The following is a 24751-nucleotide window of genomic DNA, read 5'->3' as shown; positions in this document are numbered from 1 at the left end:
CACTGTCCATCTGTCCCCACTGTCCCACTGTCCGTCTGCCCCACTGTCCGCCTGTTCCACCACTAACGTCCCACTGTCCGTCTGTCCCCCTGTCCGTCTGTCCCACTGTCCGTCTGTCCCACTGTCCGTCCGTCCCACTGTCCGTCTGTCCCACTAACGTCCCACTGTCCGTCTGTCCCACTGTCCGTCTGTCCCACTGTCCGTCTGTCCCACTGTCCGTCTGTCCCACTGTCCATCTGTCCGTCTGTCCATCTGTCCGTCTGTCCCACTGTCCGTCTGTCCATCTGTCCGTCTGTCCCACTGTCCATCTGTCCCACTGTCCGTCTGTCCCACTAACGTCCCACTGTCCGTCTGTCCCACTGTCCGTCTGTCCCACTGTCCCACTGTCCCACTGTCCCACTGTCCCACTGTCCCACTGTCCGTCTGTCCCACTGTCCCACTGTCCGTCTGTCCCACTGTCCGTCTGTCCCACTGTCCCACTGTCCGTCTGTCCCACTGTCCGTCTGTCCCACTGTCCGTCTGTCCCACTAACGTCCCACTGTCCGTCTGTCCCACTGTCCGTCTGTCCCACTGTCCGTCTGTCCCACTGTCCCACTGTCCGTCTGTCCCACTGTCCGTCTGTCCCACTGTCCGTCTGTCCCACTAACGTCCCACTGTCCGTCTGTCCCCCTGTCCGTCTGTCCCACTGTCCGTCTGTCCCCACTAACGTCCCACTGTCCGTCTGTCCCACTGTCTGTCTGTCCCACTGTCCGTCTGTCCCACTGTCCGTCTGTCCCACTGTCCGTCTGTCCCACTGTCCGTCTGTCCCACTGTCCGTCTGTCCCACTGTCCGTCTGTCCCACTAACGTCCCACTGTCCGTCTGTCCCCCTGTCCGTCTGTCCCACTGTCCGTCTGTCCCACTGTCCGTCTGTCCCACTGTCCGTCTGTCCGTCTGTCCCACTAACGTCCCAATGTCCGTCTGTCCCCCTGTCCGTCTGTCCCACTGTCCGTCTGTCCCACTAACGTCCCACTGTCCGTCTGTCCCCAATGTCCGTCTGTCCCCCTGTCCGTCTGTCCCCCTGTCCGTCTGTCCCCCTGTCCGTCTGTCCCACTGTCCGTCTGTCCCACTGTCCCACTGTCCGCCTGTCCGCCTGTCACACTGTCCGCCTGTCACACTGTCCGCCTGTCCCGTCTGTCCCACTGTACCGTCTGTCCCACTGTCCGTCTGTCCCACTAACATCCCACTGTCCCTCTGTCCCCAATGTCCGTCTGTCCCCCTGTCCGTCTGTCCCACTGTCCGTCTGTCCCCCTGTCCGTCTGTCCCACTGTCCGTCTGTCTCTCTGTCCGTCTGTCCCACTGTCCGTCTGTCCCACTGTCCGTCTGCCCCTCTGTCCGTCTGTCCCCCTGTCCGTCTGTCCCCCGTCCGTCTGTCCCACTAACGTCCCTCTGTCCCACTAACGTCCCTCTGTCCCACTAACGTCCCTCTGCCCCTCTGCCCCTCTGTCCCACTGTCCCTCTGGTGCTTCTGCTACCCGAAGGCAAGGCATTTGTTGTGCAGTCTCCATGATGTATCTTGACTTTTGTTCATTAGCTATATTCTCCAGGACCAGTCATTATTAAGAGGTAGCAGGCAGATGCAAAGTGCTGAGTAACTCAGTGGGTCAGGCAGCATGTCATGTGTTTCAGTAGAAACATTTAACGTAGAACAAGGCCCTCAGCCCAGGCAACTGAATCAATCTACCACACAACCCGAGAGCAGTGCTGAACTACTATCTACATCATGGTGACTCTCGGACTATCCTTGATCGGACTTTGCCGGCTTTACCTTGCATTAAACATTATTCCTTTATCATGTATCTATACACTGTAAATGGCTTGATTGTAATCATGTATTGTCTTTCTGCTGACTGGTTAGCACGCAACTTCTTCTTGTTGAGTCCAGGTCACAAGATTAGATATTGTTGAGCAGAGCTGAACACACTTCATGGCATCCTCTTTGTAGGCAGTGAGATCGGCAGCTGTGCATTGGTTTTCCAGTTAAGAGCATTTCAGCAGGTGTTCCATTGTTTGTGGTCAGATTCGCAGGTGGCATCGTTGGAATTATATCCCCACTTGTTTAGAGACACCTTGGCTCTGCCAACACCAGTTCTCAATCGATTGAGGCATTTCAATCTGGCCCAACCTGCGTCTGTACCAGGAGGGAGTTGCTCACTTGTCATACGGCCCTTCGAGCCAGCACTGCCATTCACTGTGATCATAGCTGATCATCCACAATCAGTACGCCGTTCCTGCCTTCTCCCCATATCCCCTGACTCCGCAATCTTTAAGAGATCTATCTAATTCTCTCTTGAAAGCATCCAGAGAACTGGCCTCTGCTATGTTCTGAGGCAGAGAATTCCACAGATTCGCAACCCTCTGTGTGAAAAAGCTTTTCCTCATCTCCGTTCTAAATGGCTTACCCCTTATTCTTAAAGCGTGGCCCCTAGTTCTGGACTCCCCCAACATCGGGAACATGTTTCCTGCCTCTCTCGTGTCAAACCCTTAATTATCTAATACGTTTCAATAAGATCCTTCCATTCCAGGGTATACAAGCCCAGTCACTCCATTCTATCAACATATGGCAGTCCCGCCATCCCGGGAATTAACCTCGTGAACCTACTCTGCACTCCCTCTATAGCAAGAATGTCCTTCATCAAATTTGGAGACCAAAACTGCACACAATATTCCAGGTGTGGTCTCACCAGGGCCCTGTACAACTGCAGAAGGACCTCTTTGCTCCTATACTCCTCTTGTTATAAAGGCCAACATGCATTCGCTTTTTTCACTGCCTGCTGTGCCTACGGGCCTACTTTCAGTGACTGATGAACAAGGACCCCCAGATCCCGTTGTACTTCCCCTTTTCCCAACTTGACACCATTCAGATAATAATCTGCCTTCCTGTTTTTGCCGCCAAAGTGGATAACCTCACATTTTTCCACATTAAACTGCATCTGCCATGCATCTGCCCACTCCCCCAACCTGTCCAAGTCACCCTGCATTTTCATCGCATCCTCCTCACAGTTCACACTGCCACCCAGCTGTGCGTCATCTGCAAATTTGCTAATGTTATTTTTAATCCTTTCATCTAAATCATTAATTAATATTGTAAATAGCTGCGGTCCCAGCACCGAGCCTTGCAGTCACTGCCTGCCATTCTGAAAGGGACCTGTTAATCCCTACTCTTCAAATTGCAGACGTTCACTTGCAATTTATCCCATTTAGTACAATATATTCTGTGAAAAGCCAGACCAGTGAGTGAGTGGATTGGCTGAAGGAAAGCTTTCTCCTAGGTGAGTAAAGTTCTGGAGGTTTAAAAAGAGCGGCAAGAGTCAGCCCGGGGCAATTACCTTGAAGGTCGCAGAGGAGCAGCAGCCAGACCAGCGAGTGAGTGGATGGGCTGAGCCATCCTAATTAGTTGTGTGGAGGTTGTGTGGATAGTTGACTTGATTAGATAAAACTAACTTCAGGTCTAGGGGAGTGACCTTGGTGAGGTAAAGTGCGAGTCTTCTCGAGGAGGCTATACTTGAATCGGTTGTGTATTTAATTTAAATATTTAAACTTGTGATGGCAGGAATGTTATTGCAGTGTGTTTGTTGCAGGATGTGGGAAGTCAGGGTCACTGCTGGTGTCACTGACCACTGCACCTGTGGGAACTGTGTCCAGATACAGCTCCTCAAGGACCGAGTTAGGGAATTGGAGCAGCAACTGGATGACCTGCGGTTTATCCGGGATGATGAAGGCTTCCTGGACAGGACCTGCAGTCAGTTTGTCGCTCCAAGAGTACAGGAGGTGCGATGGGGAGAGGTGGAAAGAAAGGGGTTGAAGCGAGTGCAGGAGACGTCGGTGGAAGTACCTCTTGTGAACAGGTACATCCTCTTGGGAGCTGTCAGGGCAAACAACGCTTCCAGTCCGAGCAGTGGACAGGGCTGTGACTCGAATCCTAGCGCTGAGATGAGACTGACGACAGGCAGAGCCATAGTAGTGAGTGACTCCATTGTCCGAGGTGTGGACAGGAGATTCTGTGGCAACAGGCGAGACTCGAGGATGGTGTGTTGCCTCCCTGGTGCCAGGGTCCAAGATGTCTCGGTCCGACTTCAGAACATCCTCGATGGGGAAGGGGAGCAGCCGGAAGTAGTTGTGCATGTAGGCACAAATGATGTGGGTAAGAAGAGGAAGGAGGTTTGCAACGTGAATATAAAGAACAACCTATACAAAAGGGACAGGTTACACCTTCATTGGAGGGGTACTGACATTCTGGCACGCAAGTTTGCTCGTGCTACACGGGTGGGGGGAAGGAGTCAACAACATGGACGCGTATGTGTGCAGCTAACGGGAAAGAGAGTAGGAAAGGCCAGTTTAAACTAACAGAGCATGGGGATTGGACCCAATTCAAAGAGACAGAGGGACATAAAAGGAGGCCAGAGGTAAAAGGTAGAAGGGAGATACGAAAAACTAAGCTGAAGCTTTGTGCCTTAATGCGAGGAACATTGGAAATAAAGTGGATGGATAAGGGAGAGCCAGTGGATGTAGTGTATCTGGACTTTCAAAAAACCTTTTACATGGTCCCACATAGGAGATTAATGTGCAAAATTAGAGCACATGGTATTGGGGGTAGGGTATTGACATAGATAGAGAACTGGTTGGCAGACAGGAAGCAAAGAGTAGGAATTAACAGGTCTTTTTCAGAATGGCAGGCGGTGACTAATGGGGTACCACAAGGCTCAGTGGTGGGACCCCAGTAATATATTTACAATATATATTAACGATTTAGACAAGGGAATTAAGTGTAACATCTTTAAGTTTGCAGATGACAATAAGTTGGGTGGCAGTGTGAGCTGCGGGGAGAATGCTATGAGGCTGCAGGGTGAGTGGGAAGAAGCATGGCAGATGCAGTATAATGTGGGTAAATGTGAGGTTATCCACCTTGGTGGCGCAAACAGGAAGGCAGATAGGAGTATTGTGTGCAATTTTGATCTCCTAAATTGAGGAAGGTCATTACTGCTATTGAGGGAGTGCAGCATAGGTTAATTCCCGGGATGGCGGGACTGACATATGTCAACTGGGCATATTCGCTGGAATTTAGAAGGATGAGAGGCGATCTTATACAGTGTCTTCCATAATGTTTGGGACAAAGACCCATCATTTATGTATTTGCCTCTGTACTCCACAATTTGAGATTTGTAATAGAAAAAAATCACAAGGAAGGACATCCTTGTGATTGAGGCAGTGCATCTTAGGTTCACGAGATTGATCCCTGGGATGGCAGGACTGTCATATGAGGAAAGATTGAAAAGACTAGGCTTGTATTCACTGGAGTTTAGAAGGATGAATGGGATCTTATAGAATTTTGTTGTCTCTGTACTGTACACTGCACAATGACAATAAATTTGAATCTGATCTGATCTGAATCTGAAACATATAAAATTATAAAGGGGCTGGACAAGCTAGATGCAGGAAAAATGCTCCCAATATTGGGCGAGTCCAGAACTAGGGGCCACAGTCTTAGAATAAAGGAGAGACCGTTTAAGACTGAGGTGAGAAAAAACGTTTTCACCGAGAGAGTTGTAAATTTGTGGAATTCCCTGCGACAGAGGGCAGTGGAGACCAAATCACTGGATGGATTTAAGAGAGTTAGATAGAGCTCTAGGGGCTAGTGGAATCAAGGGATATGGGGAGAAGGCAGGCAAGGGTTATTGATTGGGGACGATCAGCCATGATCACAACGAATGGCGGTGCTGGCTCGAAGGGCCGAATGGCCTCCTCCTCCTATTTTCTATGTTTCTACATGTGGTTAAAGTACACATTGTCAGATTTTATTAAAGGCCATTTTTATACATTTTGGTTTCACCATGTAGAAATTACAGGTGTGTTTATACATAGTCCCCCCATTTCAGGGCACCATAATGTTTGGGACACATGGCTTCACAGGTGTTTATAATTGCTCAGGTGTGTTTAAATGCCTCCTTAATGCAGGTATAAGAGACCTAGTCTTTCCCCCAGTCTTTCATTCACCTTTGGAAACTTTTATTGCTGTTGTGCCAATGAAAGTCAAAGAAACCATTGTGAGACTGTGAAACAAGAATAAAACTGTTAAGGGCCTGTCCCACTTACGTGTCCTTGGCACACTAATTACGCGACCTCGTGGTCGCGTTGAGCCGCGACGGTCCCACGAAGGTCGCGCACGACTTTATGTGTCCGCACAGCCGTCTGGAGCATGTGACGTCATTTGAAGATGGACACAAAGTGCTGGAGTAACTCTTTGGGACCGGCAGCATCTCTGGAGAACCAATGGGTGAAGTTTTGTGTCGAGACTCTTCTTGAGTCTGAATGAAGGGTCTTGACCCGAAACGTCACCCATTGCTTCTCTCCAGAGATGCTTCCGGTCTTGTTGAGTTACTCCAGCATTTTGTGTCCATCTTCAATTTTATTGGCCCCGCTCTGGGAGTAGAAGTGGGGGCGGATCCGGACTGCAACGGCCGTGAGCCCCAGGCCGAACTCGGCGATCGTTTGCCCGCTTCTGCTGCTGTTGAAGGTGAGACGTTGCGTCGCGCCAGGGTCTTGGGCCTGTCTCACTTTGGCCGTCAGTTCCGCGACAGGCCGTTGGCGTGCGAAGATTTTGTTTGCTACAAAAAGTTCGAAGCCCCGCATGATGTCGCGCACAACTACATACCCCTCTGCGCTCAGTGGGACCAGCCCCGCGCGGCCATACGATGCCCGTGCATCTCAATGCGACCATGAGGTCGCATAATTTGCGTGCCAAGGACACGTAAGGGGGACAGGCCCTTTAGAGATCAGCCAAAGATTAACTTGTATCAGAGTGATGGCAAGAGCAAAGTATGGAGGAGAGAAGGAACTGCCCAAGATTAAAAGCATACCACCTCATCTGTGAAACACGGTGGTGGGGATGTTATGGCCTGGGCATGTATGGCTACTGAAGGTACTGGCTCACTTATCTTCATTGATGATACAACTGCTGGTGGTAGTAGCATAATGAATTCTGAAGTGTATAGACACATCTTATCTGCTCAATTTCAAACAAATGCCTCAAAACTCATTGGCTCGTGGTTCATTTTACTGCAAGACAATGATTGAAACATACTGCTAAAGCAATAAAGGAGTTTTTCAAAGCTAAAAAATGGTCAATTCTTGAGTGGCCAAGTCAATCACCTGATTTGAACCCAATTGAGCACGCCTTTTATATGCTGAAGAGAAAACTGAAGGGGACTAAAACAAGCATAAGCTAAAGATGGCTGCAATACAGGCCTGGCAGAGCATCACTAGAGAAGTCACCCAGCAACTGGTGATGTCCATGAATCACGGACTTCAAGCAGTCATTGCACGCAAAGGATATGCAACAAAATACTAAACATAACTACTTTCATTTACATAACATCCTGAAATGGGGGGATTATGTATAAACACTGCTGTAATTTCTATATGGTGAAACCAACATGCATAAAAATACCCTGTATTAAAATCTGGCAATGTGCACTTTAACCACATGTGATTTTGTTTCTATTACAAATCTCAAATTGTGGAGTACAGAGGCAAATAAATAAATGACAGGTCTTTGTCCCAAACATTATGGAGGGCACTGTAGATACATAAAATTCTTAAATGATTGGACAGGTTAGATGCAGGAAAAAATGTTCCTGATGTTGGGGGAGTCCAGAACTGGGGGTCACAATTTAAGAATAAAGGGTGGGCCATTTAGGGCTGAGATGAGGAAAAACGTTTTCACCCAGAGAGTTGTGAATCTGTGGAATTCTCTGCTGCAGAAGGCAGTGGAGGCCAATTCACTGGATGTTTTGAAGAGAAAACACCCCCCGTACAATTAAAGCATGGAATAACCTTCACCCTACCATAGTTACCCAACCAGATGCAACTAAATTTAAGGTAGCTATTTCTTCTCAAAAACCCTTTCTGGCTTAAGTCCTCCCTCCATCACCTCCAGTTTAAATTCCATTTGTAATATTTTGGAAGACCAAGAAACCAAGAGAGTTAGAGGGCTCTAATGGCCAAGGGAATCGAGGGATATGGGGAGAAAGCCAGAACAGGGTACTGATTTTGGATTATCTGCCATGATCATATTGAATGGCAGTGCTAGCTCGAAGGGCTGAATGGCTTTCTCATGCACCTATTTTCTATGTTTCTATGATGTGGTCCATAGTTAAATGGAAACTATTGTTCAGTCTTGTTGTCATGCCTGTACAGTGAGTGGTCTCCTCTGTTGTAGAGAAAACATTGATTGGGTGACCATTGTGAGAACGCATCATTAGATTACAAGAGCAAGGCTGAGTTCTGTCGGTTGTTAGTGAAATCACACTCCCTTTCTAATCCCTCTCTCATCCCCACACTTTACAAAACCCAACACTAGTATTTCATCTTTCATTTGGGCCACTTTACAGCTCTCTAGATTCAGAAATTAATTCAGTCATTTCAATTTGCCATCCTTTCTTCATTTGTGTAGTAATAGGCCGGTCTGAGATAGTGTCACCATGTCTGGCATTGATTCTCTCTTCTTCTCTCCCCACGGGTGCTGCTTGATCTGTGGGTGTTTGCAAACTGTACTTTCACTTTGGATTTACACCAGTTCTGCATCTCACAGTTCTAACATTGTCTCCTTTACCCTTTTTAACTGTCCTCATTCATTTTGCAATCAGGACTTTGTTCCCATTGACCCTACCACAAACATTCACAAGTTCACAAGATATTGGAGTAGAATTAGGCCATTCGGCCCAACGAGTCTACTCCGCCATTCAATCATGGCAGATCTCAGCCTCCTAATCCCATTTTCCTGCCTTCTCCCCATTACCCTTGACACCCGTTCTAATCAGGAATTGGCTCATCTCTGCCTTAAATATCCACTGACTTGGCCTCCACAACCTTCTGTGGCAATGAGTTCCACAGATTAACTACTCTCTGACGAAAGAAGTTCCCCCTTGCCTCCTTTCTAAAAGAGCACCCTTTAATTCTGAGGCTATGACCTCTGGTCCTAGGCTCTCCCACCAGTGGAAATATTATTTCCACATCCACTCTATACCTTTCATTATTCTGTAAGTTTCAATAAGGTCCCCCCTCAACCGTCTAAACTCCAAGGAGTACAGGCCCAGTGCTGTCAGACGCTCATCACATGCTAGCCCACTCATTCCTGGAATCATTCTCGTAAACCTCCTCTGGAGCCTCTCTAGAGCCAGCACATCCTTCCTTAGAAATGAGCGCAAATTTGCTCATAATACTCCAAATGCGGACTGACCAGCATATTAAAGCCTCAGCATTACATCTCTAAATTTTTATTTCAGTCCTCTTGATATAAATTGAATTTGCCTTCCTTACAACCGATTCGACTTGCAAATTAACTTTTTGGGAGTCCTGCATCAGCACTCCCGAGTGTCGTTGTACCTCCGATTTCTGGAATCTCTCACCATTTAGAAAATAATCCACGCCATTATGCTTATTACCAAATTGCATGACTCTGCCTTTTGCTATTCTGAATTTCATCTGCCACTTCTCATAACCTGTCCAAGTCCTTCTGCAGAATCCTTGCTTCCTCTACTCTGCCTGCCCCTCCACCTATCTTAGCATCATCTGCAGACTTGGCCACAAAGCTTTCAATCCCATCCAAATAATTAACATACAACGTGAAGAGAAACGGCCCCAGCGCAGACCCTTGCAAAACTCCACTAGTCACTGGCAGCCAACCTGATAAAGCGCCTTTTATTGCAATTCTTTGCCTTCTGCCATCCAGCCAACCCGCTATCCACGCTATTATCTTCCATTTAATACCATCTTTAATACCGTGATAACATTGACCCAGTTCTGTTCACCTCCCACCCCTTTATGGACACTTTTCCCCTTTTTCTTTTTCTGTTGTGAAGAAGGATCTTTGGCCTGAAAAGTCGATTCTGTTTCTCTTTGTACAGATGGTACCTGACTTGCTGAGTGAGAAACCTGTTTTGTTCCCAATACATTCATATTTATTCAGTTCTGAAGAGTCGGACTCACAATTATGACTTGCACACCATTGTCAAATTTAGAACACATTAAATTGAATTATCTTTAACCTAATGGAAATGGGAATCCCCAGTGAAAAATAATCCTAAGTGAATTATTTTTGTTTTTCATCGCTTTCCCATTCCAGTTGCTCTTCTGACTATCTTCAGTGGTTACAGAGCAGAAAGTTTGAGGCAGCTGCTTCCACTGATGAATCTTCAGATATCATTGGTGAGTTTAGAGACATTGGGTTCAAGAACAAGTGTGTCTCCCTTTAAAATGTAACATAGAAACATAGAAAATAGGTGCAGGAGTAGGCCATTCGGCCCTTCGAGCCTGGACCGCCATTCGATATGATCATGGCTGATCATCCAAATCAGTATCCCGTACCTGCCTTCTCTCCATACCTCCTGATCCCATTAGCCACAAGGGCCACATCTAACTCCCTCTTAAATATAGCCAATGAACTGGCCTCAACTACCTTCTGTGGCAGAGAATTCCAGAGATTCACCACTGTGTAAAAAATGATTTTCTCATCTCGATCCTAAAAGACTTCCCTCTTATCCTTAAACTGTGACCCCTAGTTCTGGACTTTCCCAACATCGGGAATAATCTTCCTGCATCTAGCCTGTCCAACCCCTTAAGAATTTTGTAAGTGTCTATAAGATTCCCCTCAATCTTCTAAATTCTAGCGTGTATATGCTCTTCTGTTTTGATGGCTCACTGACTCTCATATCAGCCACATTCATAGTGTAGCCAAGGTTAGAGTGAGATTCAAGAGCTGGGATTATGATAAAAGGCTGCAGGTTGAACCAGTATGATGCAAGTTTCCCCTTTTGCAAACTTCTCCTTAGACTCTCATTTGGTGTTTTGTGCTGAGTTTGGCTTGCAAAAAAAAATGGATTGAACTGGAGAGATGCATAAGCCAAGATAGGGAAAGTATGGTCGGGACTGTCATATGCTGAGAGAGTGGAGTGGCTGGGCTTGTACACTCTGGAGTTTAGAAGGATGAGAGGGCTCTTATTGAAACATATAAGACTGTTAATGGTTTGGACACGCAGGATGAGAGGCAGGAAACATGTTCCCGATGTTGGAAGAGTTCAGAACCAGGGGCAACAGTTTAAGAATAAGGAGTAATCCATTTAGAACTGAGACGAGGAAACACTTTTTCTCACAGTTGTGAGTCTGTGGAATTCTCTGCCTCAGAGGGTACTCTGGATACTTTCAAGCGAGAGCTAGATAGTGCTCTTAAAAATAGTGGAGTCAGGGGATATGGGGAGAAGGCAGGAACGGGGTACTAATTAGGGATGATCACATTGAATGGCGGTGCTGGCTCGAAGGGCCGAATGGCCTACTCCTGCACCTATTGTCTATGTATCTCTGATCCGAAACGCCACCCATTTCTTCTCTCCAGAGATGCTGCTTATGGCACAAATATTTGTAGAAACAAAAATGAGTGTCCTGGTAGTTTTGGTAAGCATTTGATATAGCACTGAATCACCACTAGAGGTCCTCCATGTGCTTTGTAACAATTGTCTGTGATGTCTGTCTCATTCAGTTTTAGAACCATTCAAATATTTCACCATTGGAATATATTCCCTGATTACTTTCCACTCATTTTCAGTTGTACTTTAGTTCTATATATAAATTACATTTTGCACCAAAAATGTTGAAACATGTATTTCTCTGTCATTAAAGTTTCATGGGCGTATAGAATCTATTTAAGTAGCACACAGAATTAGGTTGGGTGTGTCTTCATCCTGTACATGAAAATACAGTGCCGTCCATCATGTTTGGGACAAAGACCCATCATTTATTTATTTGCCTCTGTACTCCACAATTTGAGATTTGTAATAGAAAAAAATCACATGTGGTTAAAGTGCACATTGTCAGATTTTAATAAAGTCCATTTTTAAACATACTGGTTTACCCATGTAGAAATTACAGCAGTGTTTATACATAGTCCCCCCATTTCAGGGCACCATAATGTTTGGGACACAGCAATGTCATGTAAATGAAAGTAGTCATGTTTAGTATTTTGTTGCATATCCTTTGCATGCAATGACTGTTTGAAGTCTGCAATTCATGGACATCACCAGTTGCTGGGTGTCTTCGCTGGTGATGCTCTGCCAAGCCTGTATTGCAGTCATCTTTAGCTTAAGCTTGTTTTGGGGGCTAGTCCCCTTCAGTTTTCTCTTCAGTATATAAAAGGCGTGCTCAATTGGATTCAGATCAGGTGATTGACTTGGCCACTCAAGAATTGACCATTTTTTAGCTTTGAAAAACTCCTTTGTTGCTTTAGCAGTATGTTTGGGATCATTGTCTTGCTGTAGAATGAACCGCCGGCCAATGAGTTTTTAGGCATTTGTTTGAACGAGCAGATAGGATGTGTCTATACACTTCAGAATTCATTATGCTACTACCACCAGCAGTTGTACCATCAATGAAGATAAGTGAGCCAGTACCTTCAGCAGCCATACATGCCCAGGCCATAACACCCCCACCACTGTGTTTCACAGATGAGGTGGTATGCTTTGGATATTGGGCAGTTCTTTCTCTCCTCCATACTTTGCTCTTGCCATCACTCTGATATAAGTTAATCTTTGTCTCATCTGTCCACAAGACCTTTTTTTCCAGGACTGTGGTTACTCTTTTAAGTACTTCTTGGCAAACCGTAACCTGCCCATCCTATTTTTGCTGCTAACCAGTGGTTTGCATCTTGCAGTGTAGCCTCTGTATTTTTGTTCATGAAATCTTCTGCAGACAGTGGTCATTGACAAATCCACACCTGAAGAGTATTTCTGATCTGTCGGACAGGTGTTTGGGGATTTTTCTTTATTATAGAGAGAATTGTTCTGTCTTTAGCTGTGGAGGTCTTCCTTGGCCTGCCAGTCCCTTTGCGATTAGTAACTCACCAGTGCTCTCTTTCTTCTTAATGATGTTCCAAACAGTTGATTTTGGTAAGCCTAAGGTTTGGCTGATGTCCCTATCAGTTTTATTCTTGTCTCTCAGTCTTATAATGGCTTCTTTGACTTCCATTGGCAGTTTCCAAAGGTGATTGAAAGACTAGGGGAAAGACTAAGTGCTGAGAGCTCTCATTTACCTGCATAATGGAAGCATTTAAACACACCTGAACATTTACAAATGCCTGTGAAGCCATGTGTCCCAAACATTATGGTGCCCTGAAATTGGGGGACTATGTATAAACACAGCTGTAATTTCTACATGATGAAACCAAAATGTATAAAAATGGCCTTTAATAAAACCTGACAATGTGCACTTTAACCACATGTGATTTTTTTCTATTACAAATCTCAAATTGTGGATACAGAGGCAAATAAATAAATGATGGGTCTTTGCCCCAAACATTATGGAGGGCACTGGTTTGATTGGATAGTACACAAGGCTTCTTGGTTCACAAGGTTTGATGTTGCATGATGAAGTAATTTCAAATATTTTTGACTGAGTGTGCTGTTTGAGTTATTTTCATTTACTTATTAAAGTTACCTCTCATAATTTGACCTTTCTTTTGTTTGGATATTTGAATGTGTTTTGCAACCTACCATTTACCTTACTGAAGCCTTAAGGAGAATATTTGTTGCAGAATCCACAGAATTACCTATGTGTTCCTGAAGGGAGATATTTGCCATTATCTCAAACCTTGTAGTCCATTTCAAGTATACTGCATGTTTTTGACACTTGCTTCTGAGGCACTCTTCATGTTGGCGATCTCGCAGTTTGTTCATGGTCGGAAGATGTGAGGCGTTGGAACGGGACATTGATTTTGGATGATCAGCCGTGATCATATTGAATGGCGGTGCTGGCTCAAAGGGCCGAATGGCCTATTCCTGCACCTATTTTCTATATTTCTTTGGGAACATGACATATAACAAGCTTGCAGTTAGTTAAAAGGATGTAAATTGCTGGGAAGTTGCACTCAACAGGTTGTGTAATATGATTGAGGAGTGAAACAATTATTTGTTCAGGTCAATTAAACCTTTGTCAGAACAGGAAAGGAAACGCATGTCTTTGTCTATTGGAGAAACCAAATGTACATTGGGTGCATGCTTTGCAGAACACCTCCGTGGTGTAACTTTAGATTCCAACCCAAACCACCCAGTCTCAGTTGCTTTCTCTGTAACCCCAGTACACTACATTACAATACAATACAATTTTATTTGTCATTTGAACCTCATTGAGGTCCAAATGAAATGTTGTTTCTACAGTCATACATACAAAAAGAAAAAAGACCCAAGACACAACACAATTTACACAAACATCCATCACCGCGCATCTCCTCCTCGCTGTGATGGAAGGCAAAAAACGTATCTCTCCCCTGCACTTCCCATTCCCCTACTGATGTCAGAGTCAAAGCCCCCGGCGGGCGATGGTAATTGTCCCGCGGCCATTAAAGCCACGCCGGGTGATGCAAGGCCACGCTCCGGGTCTTGTTGTTGGAGCCCCCGGCGGGCGCTAGCAAAGTCCCGCAGCCATTCCAAGCCACGCGGGGCGGTGATGTAAGGCCCCGCTCCAGGTAATCTTCAACCCCGCAACTCGGGCGGGAGAAGTCGCCGTTGCGGAAGCCCCGAAAAGCGGTCTCCCAGCAGGGACCCGCGGGCTCCCGGTGTTCCTGTCTGCCAGACCTGCGGTTGGAGCCTCCGAATCTCCGGGGGTCGGGTCACAGCAGCGCGCCACCACCGCTCCACCCGCTCCGGACTCGGCCAGCTTCGTGATGGTACGTAAGTCCGCAGCTCCGCGACTGGAGCCCCAGGTCGTTCCTGCTGGAGGCCGCTCCACGTTGCAGCCCCAACGACAACGGAGACCCGACAAAGAAAAGGTCGGGTCTCCCGTGCAGGGGAAAGATTTTAAAGTTTTCCCCACCCCGCCCCCCACACACATACCCCGTCAAAACAAATAAAATAAAAACTACATTGAAACGAGACAGAAAATAATAAAAAGACAGACGGACTGCAGAGGCCGCTGCGACGTGAGTCGCGCCGCCCACTAGAACCAGATAGTACACCTGTAAACACCACCTTCCTCGCCTCCATCCAGCGACCCCAGCAGCCCTTCCAGATGAGACAGAGGTTCAGATGCATTTCCTCTAACCTCATCTAGATAGGACTCGAGATAGGGCATCTTTTACTTTGGTGAGACCAAACTGAGATGACCCATTTTGCCATCCACCATCAAGGCGCGTTGGATCTTCGGGTTGCTAACTATTTTAACTCCCCTTCCCATTCCCAAACTGACCTTTGTGCCTTGGGTCTTCTCCATTGTTTGACACCTTTGTCTCCTTTACATCTGGATGTGATGTTGCATTCTTCTGTGAGCAAAGTATGTGAAAGTAAGGGTTTTTTTGGGTTAAAGCAGTCTAGTTTAGTCGAGGCTAGTCCATTGTCATGTGAACCGAGGTACAGTGAAAAGCTTTTTTGTTGCGTGTCAGCGAAAATGAATGCAATCAAGCCCTTCACTATGCACAGATATAGGATGAAGGGAATAGCATTGAGTAGAAGTTAATGTCTGATTAAAGATAGTCCGAGTGTCTCCAATGAGGTAGATGGGAGGTCAGGACCGCTCTCTAGTTGGTGATAGGATGGTTCAGTTGCCTAATTACAGCTGAGAAGAAACTGTTCCTGAATCTGGAGGTGTCCGTTTTCTTACTTCTGTACTTCTTGCCGGAGGGAAGAGGGGAGACGAGAGAGAGACTCATCCTTGATTATGGTGCTGGCCTTGCCGAGCAGCGTGACGTGTAGCTGGAGTCAATGGAAGGGAAATTGGTTTGCGTGATGGTCTGGGCTGCGCCCACAATTCTCTGCAATTTCTTGCGGTCTTGGATGGGGCTATTCCCAAACCATGCTATTATGCATCCTGATAAAATGCTTTCTACAGTGTTCTATAGACGTTGGTGAGAGTTGTTGGAATTTAATAGTGATAATTCAGGAATCACTAAAATCAGGAGTGGTTGCAGACGATTGGGGAAACTGCCAATATTACCCCACCATACAAGAAGGGAGCAAAGTAGAATAGTGGAAACTGTAGGTCGGTTAGTCTGACTTCAGTGGTTGGTAAGATTTTTGAGTCCATTATAAAGGATGAGGTTACGGAGTACTTAGAAGTTCACAATAAAATAGGCCGAAGTCAACATGGCTTTGTGAAGGGGAGATCTTGCCAGATGAATCTGCCGGAATTCTTTGAAGAAGTAAATAGCAGGACAGACGAAAGATAGTCAGTAGATAGACACAAAAAGGTGGAGTAACTCAGCAGGACAGGCAGCATCTCTGGAGAGAAGGAATTGGCGACGTTTCGGGTCGAGGCCCTTCTTCAGACTGGTTAAGGATAAGGGAAACGAGAGATGTACACAATGATGTGGAGAGATAAAGAACAATGAATGAAAGATATGCAAAAAAGTAACGATGATAAAGGAAACAGGCCATTGTTAGCTGTTTGTGTAAGAAAGACCTGCAGATGCTGGTTTAAACCGAAGATAGACACAAAATGCTGGAGTAACTCGGTGGGACAGGCAGCATCTCTGGAGAGAAGGAATGGGTGACATTTCAGGTCGAGACCCTAGCTGTTTGTTGGGTGAAAGCGAAAGTCCGGAAATATTACCATCTGGTTTGAGAATTGCTCTGCCCAGGACAAGAAGGCTCTGCAGAGAGTAGTGCGTTCGGCCGAACGCACTATGGGAACTTCACTCGCCCCTCTGCAGGAACTATACATCAGGAGGTGCCTCCAGAGCCAATAAAATCATGGGAGACCCCTTCCACCCCTGCAACGGACTGTTCCAGCTGCTACGGTCAGGCAAACGCCTCCGTTGCCATGCTGTGAGAACGGAGAGGTTGAGAAGGAGTTTCTTCCCAGAAGCCATTCGGACTGTAAACTCCTATCTCACCAGGGACTAACTTTACTGAACGGTTTTCCTTCCGCCCACAATATTTAATATGTAAAAGAATATGTGATTATGTTTGTTTGGTTGTTTGTTTGTTTGTCTTTTCTGCACAAAGTCCGCGAACGTTGCCACTTTCATTTCACTGCACATCTCGTATGTGTATGTGACGAATAAACTTGACTTGACTTGACTTGAGAAGCTACTGCGACATGGGTGGGGGAGGGATAGAGAGAGAGGGGATGCCGGGGCTACCTGAAGTGAGATAAATCAATAGACATACCACTGGGCTGTAAGTTGCCCAAGCGAAATATGAGATGCTGTTATTCTAATTTGCGTTTAGCATCACTCTGACAATGGAGGAGACCTAGGACAGAGAGGTCTGTGTGGGTTTGGGAAAGAGAATTAAAGTGTTTAGCAACCAGGAGATCAGGTAGGTGTCAATGAGGTTGAGTACATTTCTCCGGATACTATGGTGTACCTACCTTCCTTGTCAGCTATTGTGGATTTATGTTTAAACGGAATACCTTTGCGGATTAGAATTGCAGTTCCCCTAGCTTTAGAAGAAAATGTGGAGCGACTGGTCTCCAGAGGGCTAGTATGGACATTGTGGGCCAAATGGATTCTTGGGGTGGCAGCTCAGTCCCTCAAGCCCGATGTGCTGGCAGCTCACTTACGGCTAGTGGGCTGGCAGTTGACACACGGCTATTCCTTGAAATTCCATTTCAAGCAGAGTGAAAGGCCACGAAATTCAAATTCATTTTCCCACCATTTCAAGCAGGGTGCAAGGCCATCACATTCAAATGCAGTTTCGTACCATTTCAAGCAGGGTGCAAGGCCACCAAATTCAAATGTAGTTTCATACCTTCATGCAGGGTGCAACAACATCACATTCAAATGCATTTTCATACCATTTCATGCAGGGTGCAAGGCCACCACATTCAAATGCAGTTTCATACCATTTCAAGCAGGGTAAAACCACCATAAAATCACACAAAACACCACACTCACAGTTCAATAGACATTCAGTGTGTTCAGTTGATTCACAGCTCAGACATAGTCATGACCTCTCCCTCCCCCATCATGCAGAGAATGAGCCACACCCACCCTTCCAGGTTTTATAATCAGGTGCCGAGGATTATTCCCATCGATGAAAAATAAAAAAGTTATTAGTGTTTAAAAAATGTTGAGATTCTCTCTCCTGTCACTGGTGGGAGGGGAAGGGACTATAAAACCCAGAAGTGTGGGCGTGGCTCAATCTCTGCAAGATGGAGGAGGGAGAGGTCATGACTCGCTGTCTTTAGTGGCCTTGCACCCTGCTTGAAATTGTATGAAACTGCACTTGAATTTGATGGCCTTGCACCCTGCTTGAAATGGAATTTCAAGGAATATCCGTGAGTCAACTGCCAGCCCACCAGCCGTGAATGAGTGAGCTGCCAGCACAACAGGCTTAAGTGATTGAACCGCCAGCCCAAGAATCCATTCGGCCCACAATGTCCATACTACCCCTCTGGAAACCAGTCCCTTCAGTCCACAACACCCATACTAGCGCTCCAGAAAGCACCCCACCCCCACTGGCCACCAATATTGGAATAGGTGGAGAGATTGAATATTGTGTTGGGGGACCAGCCCTCCCGTGTGATGCTGGGACCCAACGGGTCCCACTTAGTCTAGTTACTTCTATTAGGAACAGTCAACATGGATTTGTGCCTGGAAGGTCTTGTTTAACTAATCTTCTTGAATTTTTTGAAGATGTTACTCGGGAAATTGATGAGGGTAACGCAGTGGATGTTGTGTATATGGATTTCAGTAAGGCCTTTGACAAGGTTCCTCATGGAAGGTTGGTTAAGAAGGTTCAATGGTTGGGTATTAATGGTGGTAGCAAGATGGATTCAACAGTGGCTGAATGGGAGATGCCAGAGAGTAATGGTGGATGGTTGTTTGTCAGGTTGGAGGCCAGTGACGAGTGGGGTGCCACAGGGATCTGTGTTGGGTCCACTGTTGTTTGTCATGTACATCAATGATCTGGATGATGGTGTGGTAAATTGGATCAGTAAGTATGCAGATGATACCAAGATAGGTGGGGTTGCAGGTAATGAAGTAGAGTTTCAAAGTCTACAGAGAGATTTATGCCAGTTGGAAGAGTGGGCTGAAAGATGGCAGATGGAGTTTAATGCTGATAAGTGTGAGGTGCTACATCTTGGCAGGACAAATCAAAATAGGACGTACATGGTAAATGGTAGGGAATTGAAGAATGTAGGTGAACAGAGGGATCTGGGAATAACTGGGCACAGTTCCCTGAAAGTGGAATCTCATGTAGATAGGGTGGTAAATAAAGCTTTTGGTGTGCTGGCCTTTATAAATCAGAGCATTGAGTATAGAAGTTGGGATGTAATGTTAAAATTGTACAAGGCATTGGTGAGGCCAATTCTGGAGTATGGTGTACAATTTTTGTCGCCTAATTATAGGAAGGATGTCAACAAAATAGAGAGAGTACAGAGGAGATTTACTAGAATGTTGCCTGGGTTTCAGCAACTAAGTTACAGAGAAAGGTTGAACAAGTTAGGGCTTTATTCTTTGGAGCGCAGAAGGTTAAGGGGGGACTTGATAGAGGTTTTTAAAATGATGAGAGGGATAGACAGAGTTGACGTGGAAAAGCTTTTCCCACTGAGAGTAGGGAAGATTCAAACAAGGGGGCATGACATGAGAATTAAGGGACTGAAGTTTACGGGTAACATGAGGGGGAACTTCTTTACTCAGAGAGTGGTAGCTGTGTGGAATGAGCTTCCAGTGAAGGTGGTGGAGGCAGGTTCGTTTTTATCATTTAAAAATAAATTGGATAGTTATATGGATGGGAAGGGAATGGAGGGTTATGGTCTGAGCGCAGGTATATGGGACTAGGGGAGATTATGTGTTCGGCACGGACTAGAAGGGTCGAGATGGCCTGTTTTCCGTGCTGTAATTGTTATATGGTTATTAATTGAAACTCTGCTACTTTATAACTGCACACATTTCACTTGTGCAGAATGTTTGGAAAGGTAGTGCTCCAGTAATTTCCTTCAAATATTCCAAAGTTAATTGTAGGAGCACTTTTTTTTTGTGTGAAGTTGAAAAAATAATTTTCTACTTGAAGTTGGTACAATACGCTGAAATGCATCTTATGGAGTTGTAGCCTTTCAGTGTTACTGATTTGAAGGTTGTATGCTGAGTAAAACATATTATTGTGTTGAGAAGTTCTGTAGTTTTTCATAATTGCAATTTTTAATAATTACAACACTCATTTTTTAAATAGCAAAATATACTTAAGTTGCACAGTATATGACCATTCAAGTAAACATTTTAATCACAAGTGACATTAGCATGGCGTCAGTAATCATGTATAATAAAGCCTTGGGCAAAAAGTTTGATTTTATTCCAGTTTTCAACTACTTAGTGTGCATTGGAGGAAGGCCTAAAACTGCAGCTATTCCCTGTGAGACTTTGCATTCAATAATCACCTCAGCACTGAAACAAAGGAAGCTGTGAAGGCATAAAGGAAAATAAATTGGCAACAGTTGGCTGCTAGAGTCATGAATGTTTCATTGTCATACGTACCGGCAACAGAACAATGAAATTCTTTCTCTCGAACATATCGAGAGGCGTGATCATGCTCAACCAATGGTTAGCATTTAAAGAAATCTAATTATTTTACGGCACAAAAACACAAAAGGAAAAGTGATTCATCCATTGTTGACCAGATCAGTCACAGATTGCATTAAATCAAAAGAAGAGGCTGCAATAGCAATTAGACTGAGAATGGGGAACAACTCAACTGGGCAGAAGGACCAAAACATTAATGAAGAGGAAGATGGATATAAAAAATATGAAAATGTTAGCGAGGTTAAATGTGATCTGTTACATAGGGTTTGGGAGAAGAATTTATCATAGGGTATGAAATGGCAGAGGAATACAATAACTTTGCATTTTTCTTTTGGGAAGAAAACATCCTAAAACCCTACTGAATATATTGGAAAATCATGGATATTGTGAAAATGAGGAATTGAAGGATCTAATATTAATGAAAAACTAAGCACATTTGCTGAGTTTGAAGATTAATAATTGCAAGGTTTGATGATTCTGTGTGCATGGTTTTGAAAGATGTCGATTGGGAGATGGAGCATTTGTTTGGGTACTGTAGATTCTGGTAAAAGTCAGTCATGATCTTAATGAATGATGGAGCAGATGCGAAGGACGAGACGACCTACTCCAGCTCTTGTATTCTTTTGTACAAAAAAAAAGTGCTGAAAGGTTGATTAAAGTTCAATGACTGGGCAGAATGATGATAAAATCTAATCACTGTAATGTGATTTTCAGCATCTTAAGGTTTGTTTATTCTCTACCACATGTGGTCAGTGTAATATCTTAAATAAAGATTTTGATATAGGACGAGTGAGACTGAGTGTCTAATAATAGTTCTTATTTCAACAGTCAATAACGTCTGCAGACATGGACTTTAACCAGCTAGAAGCCTTCTTAACAGCGCAGACCAAGAAACAAAAAGGAATTACACCAGATCAAGCTGTAGTTTTAACCAAATTCTGGAAAAGTCATAAAGATAAAATCCGTGAATGCCTTATAAATCAGAGCAAGTGGGAAAACTGCTTGAGAAAATTCAGCTGGAGAGTTGACTTGAAGACTCAGTCCAGACACTTGGATCAAATTAACACACCAGTTGCTCTCGTGGAGTTGGAACTTGGAAAGAATGATCAGGTAAGCATGAAACATTGTGGAAGATGTCACAGAGTCATAGCCCTGTCCCACTGTACGAGTTCATTCCAAGAGCTCTCCCGAGTTTTAAAAAAAATCAAACTTGTGGTAAGCACGGAGAATGGACGTAGCGGGTACGTCGGAGCTCGGGGACGTCTCTTAGCGGCTCGTAATGCTAACGGCAGGTACTCGGGAAGACTCGCTAACGACAGGTAAGCACGGGAAGACTCGTGAAGATTTTTCAACATGATGAAAAATGTCCACGAGAGCCCCGAGTACTGACGAGTATTGTAAATCTCCGAGTTCAAATCAGTGCAAACTCGGGATAGCTCTTGGAATGAACTCGTACCGTGGGACAGGGGTTTAAGAGTTAAATAAATCCACCCTACTTTACTGGGAATATTTGTTGTAGAGATTACTACTGCACCTTCATGTTCCATTCCCACATGGAAGCCATGAAACATGAACAGTTACGTGGATAGGAAAGATTTAGCGGGAAATGGGCCAAATGCAGGGAGTTGGGGGTAGATTAAATGGCAAGTTTATTGTCATATAAGCATCATCATAATCATACTTTATTAGCCGAGTATGTTTTGCAACATACGAGCAATTTGATTTGCCAAACAGTTATACCAATAAAAAGCAAAAAGACACAAAACATCCACCACAGTGACTCCTCCACATTCCTCACTGTGATGGAAGGCGGGAAAAAAAAAATCTCTTCCCTTCTTTGTTCTCCCGCGAGCGGGGGCCTCGGGCCTTCCATTGACGGGACAATCTTGGCAACGTAGCCCGCGATCAAGCTCCTGCATCGGGGGGGGGGGGATATCATCTACCCTGCGCCAGGTGATCGGACCCTGGGTCGGGGATAGACAAACCTACTCCGACTTTGGATTTTCCCGACATTGGTCTCTACCCGAGACTGCGAGCTCCTCAATTGCGAGCTACCAGTGCCACGTGCTAGTCAGAGTAGAAATAGGAGGATATTGCAGATGAATACGTGGCTTGAAAAATGGTGCAAGGGGGCGGGATTACAATTTCTAAAGCATTAGAACCAGTTCTGAGGGAGGTGGGACCAGTACAAACAGGACGGTCTGCACCTGGGCTGGAATGGAACCAATGTCCTTGGGGGAGTGTTTGCTCGTGCTGTCGGGGAGGATTTAAACTAATGTGGCAGGCGGATGGGAGCATGATCAGAGAGACAGAGTGGTGTAAAATGAGGGTAGAAGCAATAGGTAGCAAGGTGAAAAGTAAAAGTGGCAGGCAGACAAATCCAGGGCAAAAATCAAAAAGGGCCACTTTTCAACATAATTGTATAAGGGGTAAGAGTGTTGTAAAAACAAGCCTGAAGGCTTTGTCTCAATGCAAGGAGCATTCGCAATAAGGTGGATGAGTTGAATGTGCAGATAGTTATTAATGAATATGATATAGTTGGGATCACGGAGACATGGCTCCAGGGTGACCAAGGCTGGGAGCGGAACATCCAGGGATATTCAATATTCAGGAGGGATAGACAGAAAGGAAAAGGAGGTGGGGTAGCGTTACTGATTAGAGAGGAGATTAACGCAATAGAAAGTAAGGACATTAGCTTGGAGGGTGTGGAATCGATATGGGTAGAGCAGCGAAACACTAAGGGGCAGAAAACGCTGGTGGGATTTGTGTACAGGCCACCTAACAGTAGTAGTGGAGTTGAGGATGGCATCAAACAGGAAATTAGAAATGCGTGCAACAAAGGTAAAACATTTATAATGGGTGACTTCAATCTACATATAGATTGGGTGAATCAAATTGGCAGGGGTGCTGAGGAAGAGGATTTCTTGGAATATATCATATTCCTTAACTACTAACTGCGCATTCAATTCACCCACTTTATTTCCAATGTTCCTCGCATTAAGGCACAAAGCTTCAGCTTAGTTTTTCTTATCTCCCTTCTACCTTTTACCTCTGGCCTCCTTTTATGTCCCTCTGTCTCCTTGAATTGGGTCCCATCCCCCTGCTCTGTTAGTTTAAACGTGGCCTTTCCTACACTCTCTTTCCCGTTAGCTGCACACATACGCGTCCATGTTGTTAACTCCTTCCCCCCACCCGTGTAGCACGAGCAAACCTGCCTGCCAGAATGTCAGTCCCCCTCCAATGAAGGTAAAACAGTTTTAATGGGTGACGTCAATCTACATATAGATCGGGTGAATCATAGGCAGGGGTGCTGAGGAAGAGGATTTCTTGGAATGTATGCGGGATAGTTTTCTAAACCAACATGTCGAGGAACCAATGAGAGAGCAGGATATTCTAGACTGGGTATTGAGTAATGAGGAAACATAGAAACATAGAAAATAGGTGCAGGAGTAGGCCATTCGGCCCTTCGAGCCTGCACCGTCATTCAATATGATCATGGCTGATCATCCAACTCAGTCTCCTGTACTTGCCTTCTCTCCATACCCCCTGATCCCTTTAGCCACAAGGGCCACATCTAACTCCCTCTTAAATATAGCCAACAAACTGTGGCCTCAACTACTTTCTGTGGCAGAGAATTCCACAGATTCACCACTCTCTGTGTGAAAAAAGTTTTCCTCATCTCAGTCCTAAAAGATTTCCTCCTTATCCTTAAACTGTGACCCCTTGTTCTGGACTTCCCCAACATCGGGAACAATCTTCCTGCATCTAGCCTGTCCAACCCCTTAAGAATTTTGTAAGTTTCTATAAGATCCCCCCTCAATCTTCTAAATTCTAGCTAGTACAAACTGAGTCTATCCAGTCTTTCTTCATATGAAAGTCCTGACATCCCAGGAATCAGTGTGGTGAACCTTCTCTGTACTCCCTCTATGGCAAGAATGTCTTTCGTGGAAGGGTTAGTTAGCAGTCTTCTTGTGTGTGGCCCCTTGGGCAAGAGTGACCATAACATGGTTGAGTTCTTCATTAGGATGGAGAGTGACATGGTTAATTTAGAAACAAGGGATCTGAACTTAAAGAACGGTAACTTTGAGGGTATGAGACGTGAATTGGCCAAGGTAGACTGGCAATTGATTCTTAAAGGGTTGACGGTGGATATGCAATGGAAGACATTTAAAGACTGCATGGACCGAAACGGTGAGCTGTATTGTGTGCA

General features: G+C 45.2%; 1 protein-coding gene across 1 annotated transcript in view; it reads left to right on the top strand.

The window, feature by feature from the left end:
• The window catches only part of commd1 (copper metabolism (Murr1) domain containing 1), a 47283-nt gene that overhangs the window by 1551 nt on the left and 20981 nt on the right, over positions 1 to 24751 (top strand). Inside the window, exon 2 of the mRNA XM_055638890.1 lies at positions 21370 to 21651. Coding sequence (XP_055494865.1) covers positions 21370 to 21651 — 282 coding nt within the window. The remainder of the gene's footprint in view (positions 1 to 21369; positions 21652 to 24751) is intronic.

The sequence above is a fragment of the Leucoraja erinacea genome, chromosome 8 (genome assembly GCF_028641065.1).
Source record: "Leucoraja erinacea ecotype New England chromosome 8, Leri_hhj_1, whole genome shotgun sequence".
In the NCBI taxonomy this organism is placed as follows: Eukaryota; Metazoa; Chordata; class Chondrichthyes; order Rajiformes; family Rajidae; genus Leucoraja; species Leucoraja erinaceus.
The sequence above is the reverse complement of the archived record's forward strand: the minus strand, read 5'-3'. Positions and strand labels throughout refer to the sequence as shown.